At 41.8% G+C, this 3,997-nt stretch overlaps 1 protein-coding gene across 1 annotated transcript in view; it reads left to right on the top strand.

Moving 5' to 3' along the window:
- Positions 1-3,997, top strand: part of TPP2 (tripeptidyl peptidase 2) — a 69,075-nt gene that overhangs the window by 27,406 nt on the left and 37,672 nt on the right. The window contains exons 7-8 of the mRNA XM_007461522.1: positions 1,087-1,241; positions 1,887-1,963. Coding sequence (XP_007461584.1) covers positions 1,087-1,241; positions 1,887-1,963 — 232 coding nt within the window. The remainder of the gene's footprint in view (positions 1-1,086; positions 1,242-1,886; positions 1,964-3,997) is intronic.

Genomic DNA, 3,997 nt, shown 5'->3' with positions numbered 1-3,997 from the left:
AGCTCTTTCCCTCCCCCTCCCCAAGCTCTGTTGAGGTATAGCTGAAGTACAAGAAACTGCACATATGGATACACACGGTTTGGTAAGTTTTGATATGTGCATACACCCAGGACATCATCACCACAGTCAAAATTACGAACATATTCATCACCCCCAAAAGTTGGCATGTCTTCCTTTATAACCCAGCCCTGTCCCCACGCGCATCCTCAGGTAGCCGCTGAACTGCTTTCTGTCCACTCTAGATTACTTTACATTTTCTAGAATTTTATATAAATGGAATTGAAGAAAAAATTTTTTTTGCCTGCCTATTTCAGAATCCACATTGTGACTGTAACTAGCTTGTTCCTTATTGTTGAGTAGTGTTTCGTCATGTGCATCCACCATGATTTGTTTATCCATTCACCTGTTGATGCACATTTGGATTGTTTCAACAGTTGTGTACAGGTCTTTGTAGAAATATGCTTTTGTTTAATTTGGACCAGTATCTGGGAGAACTGGTTGGGTGTGGTGGTTGCCTATTTAAGACTCTCGGAGCTCCTCTTCACAGCGGCTGCTCCCTTAGCGCCCCGCAGCAGAGTGTGAGTGCATGGCCCCACCCACAGTTGCCACTGTCAGGCTCAGAACTGTAGTAAGAGGCATCTCAGTGTGGCTTTCGTTTGTATTTTCCGGGTGACTAATGAAGTTAAACATCTTTTCATACATATATTTGCCCTTTGGTTATTCTCTTTTGGGAAGTGCTTTTTCAAGTGTTTTACCCATTTTTCTTTTGAATTTGAAAGATTATGTTCTGGATATAAGCTCTTTGTCAGTTACATATGTTGCAAATATTTTCTCGCCTTTGTGACTTACATTTGCACTCTCAGTGAAACGGGTAGAATCCAGGATGGCAGAATAGTGTGTGTAATTCATTTTTTGTGAATTATCGTTAAGAGACTTAAGATAATAATACACTGTTAGATGTTAAGATGAGACTATATTTTTATTCTATTACTTTTATTGTGATTAATAATGTGCAAATTGAATCTAATGGTTAAAACTTGGAGTCTCTGAGGATGTTTTGTCATCTTCTCCCCTTTTTGCCTCTAGGAGCTCACGGAACACACGTAGCCAGTATAGCTGCCGGGCATTTTCCAGAAGAACCTGAACGGAATGGTGTGGCTCCTGGTGCTCAAATTCTTTCCATCAAGATTGGTGATACAAGACTAAGCACAATGGAAACGGGCACGGGCCTTATCAGAGCTGTGAGTATTTGTGAGCTGTTGACTTCGAAGACTAATAATTAATGATCATGGATGTTTTCAGGTTTATAAAGTGCTCTGGCTTTACAAAAAATATTGGAACTGTATTTGGTGTATAGGACTTTGTTTTTAAAAGCAAAAATGATTAATTCATTTAAATATTTTTATTGAAAATTATTAGGATAAAGTTTTTTGGAAACTATGAAAGTATTATTTACATTATACTCTCACTTCTATTAAATCCCTTAGGAAGCTGTTTTGAGCTACTTTAAAAATTTAAAAGACCTCTTAGCCAGCTTGCTCCGTCAGTGTGAGAAGAATTTCTTATTCTGCATTTCATTTTAACATATGAATTATATTTTACTTTAGCAAATTTAGACTTTAATATGAACCATTCCATCCCCCTTCCTCTCCCCAACTCCACTCTGCAAATGCTAGTTTGTTTCTTACTGACTACTTCCTGTACTCTGTGACTCCCTCATACATTTTTTTAAGTTTATCAACCATATGCCTGAGGATAACTTAAAAATTTAGATTTGAATTGGAATACGATTGGTTAAGAAACTATGGGATTCCATTCCTTTATTGTACTGGCTCATCTGTTTCTATAAATGGCTGCCTAAACTGGACTCTTAATCTTTTCAATAGATGATAGAGGTTATAAATCATAAGTGTGATCTTGTCAACTACAGCTATGGAGAAGCAACTCACTGGCCAAATTCTGGGTGAGTGTTCTTTGGCACTTGTCAGCCATAGAAGCTTAGCTGATGAAAAGTATTAAATGCTTTTTAGAACTGGATTGGATATCACAACTGAAAAAGAGCAGACTCGGTGGGTAGATGATAACTGTCTGTCTCTGAGAACCCTGCCCCCATTCCCACAGTCACATCTTTGATGTAGTTTTCCCCTCCTAGCCAGCCAGGTGGACCCGAGGGCCCATCTGTCACTAGAATTCCTCATCCACCCGCAGCCTGACCTCTTCCAGGTGTACTTTCCTGACAAAATCTAGACTTGTGGAAGCCTGGCAGATCCTTCAGTGATCCCACAACTCATCTGCCCGGGTCTGTGGAGGTCACACTGATGTCATACTTTGTTTAGAACCGCAAATCGGAGATGTTCGTCAGCATCATCTTTGGTCACACTGCACGTGCCCTTGCACTCCTGGACGGCCATTTTACACCTCCTTATCTCCTCGGAGCCTTTCAGCGACCTCCCCTTTCATTCCTCAGCTGATGTCCTCACGTCTTTCTTTCCCAGAGAAAACAAGCACTCAGAGGGAACCTCCATGCCCTTCCTGTGACCTGTCTGACCCAACCTTCTGCCTTCCCTTGCTCTGTAATGAAAGAAGTGCTGGGATCGAAAGCCACTCAGGCACTTACTATCTGGCTTTCATCTCCTCTTTCCTCAAAGACTGCTCCAGCATCATCCCTCGCCTTTCCTGGGTTGTCATTACTACACAGACATGCTCTAGTACCTGCTAGCTTTAAAATTAACTTACTAAAAAACCTTTTCATTTCACACAGCCTTCATTTACTTTCCCAGCAAAACTTAGTTATTATGTATGTTCACTGTTTTCCATGGACGTGTCTCACTGCCCCACTCTGTGCCTGTGCCGTCAGGATCTTCCTGCCGCGAAGTACACTGGCTTTGCCTTGACCTCATGTTGCCTCACCTTTGTCCTTCATAGTACTAACTTTGAAATTACCTTATTTAGAGTGTTTACTTATTGATCACCTCTCCCCCACTCCCCCACCACACCATCCATATACACCCACCATCCACATTCACCCACCATCCACATTCACCCACCATCCATGTACACCCACCATCCCTATACACCCACCATCCATCTACACCACACCATCCACATACACCCACCATCCCTGTACACCAGACCATCCACATACACCCACCATCCATATACACCCACCATTCCTATACACCACACCATCCCTATACACCACACCATCCCTATACACCACACCATCCCTATACACCCACCATCCACATACACCCACCATCCCTATACACCCACCATCCCTATACACCCACCATCCACATACACCGACCATCCACATACACCCACCATCCACATACACCCACCATCCCTATATACCACACCATCCACATACACCCACCATCCCTATACACCCACCATCCACATACACCCACCATCCCTATACACCACACCATCCCTATACACCCACCATCCACATACACCCACCATTCCTATACACCCACCATCCACATGCATCCACCATCCACATACACCCAATCTTGTATATCTCAAGATTGTATTTATGTGACATGCTGAAAAAGACACAATGACTGGAATCAAGAATGATGAGTGGTTGCCAGGGCTTAGAAGGGAACATGTAACTACAAATGGACAGATAACACCAGGGAGATATTTTAATGAGGTGCTAAAATTATTACTGTGTTTATGGTGGTGGTTGCACAGGCTATACATGTGTTAAATCTCGAAGAACTGTACACCAAAGAGAAAGTCAATTTTACTGTATGTTAATTTAAAAAATAAAAATTTTAAAAAGTTAAAAAAAAAACACCTTAATTTTCTCAGATCACTGGTACTAAGTCCTTGTGGGGCAGGAAAGGAATGTCTCACAAGTACCCTCTCTCTCAGTTGTTTCATCCATGAAGGTAATCTCGCCCCCTCTTCTCTTGCTTCAGTAGCTTGATTACCTCAGTGTATTTCTTTCTTTCCTTTAACATTCCTTCTTTTAAAGTCTTCTTTCCCT

The sequence above is a fragment of the Lipotes vexillifer genome, unplaced genomic scaffold (genome assembly GCF_000442215.2).
Source record: "Lipotes vexillifer unplaced genomic scaffold, Lipotes_vexillifer_v1.1 scaffold655, whole genome shotgun sequence".
NCBI classification, from domain to species: Eukaryota; Metazoa; Chordata; class Mammalia; order Artiodactyla; family Lipotidae; genus Lipotes; species Lipotes vexillifer.
Note: the sequence above shows the minus strand (reverse complement) of the source record. Positions and strands in the feature narration are given on the sequence as shown.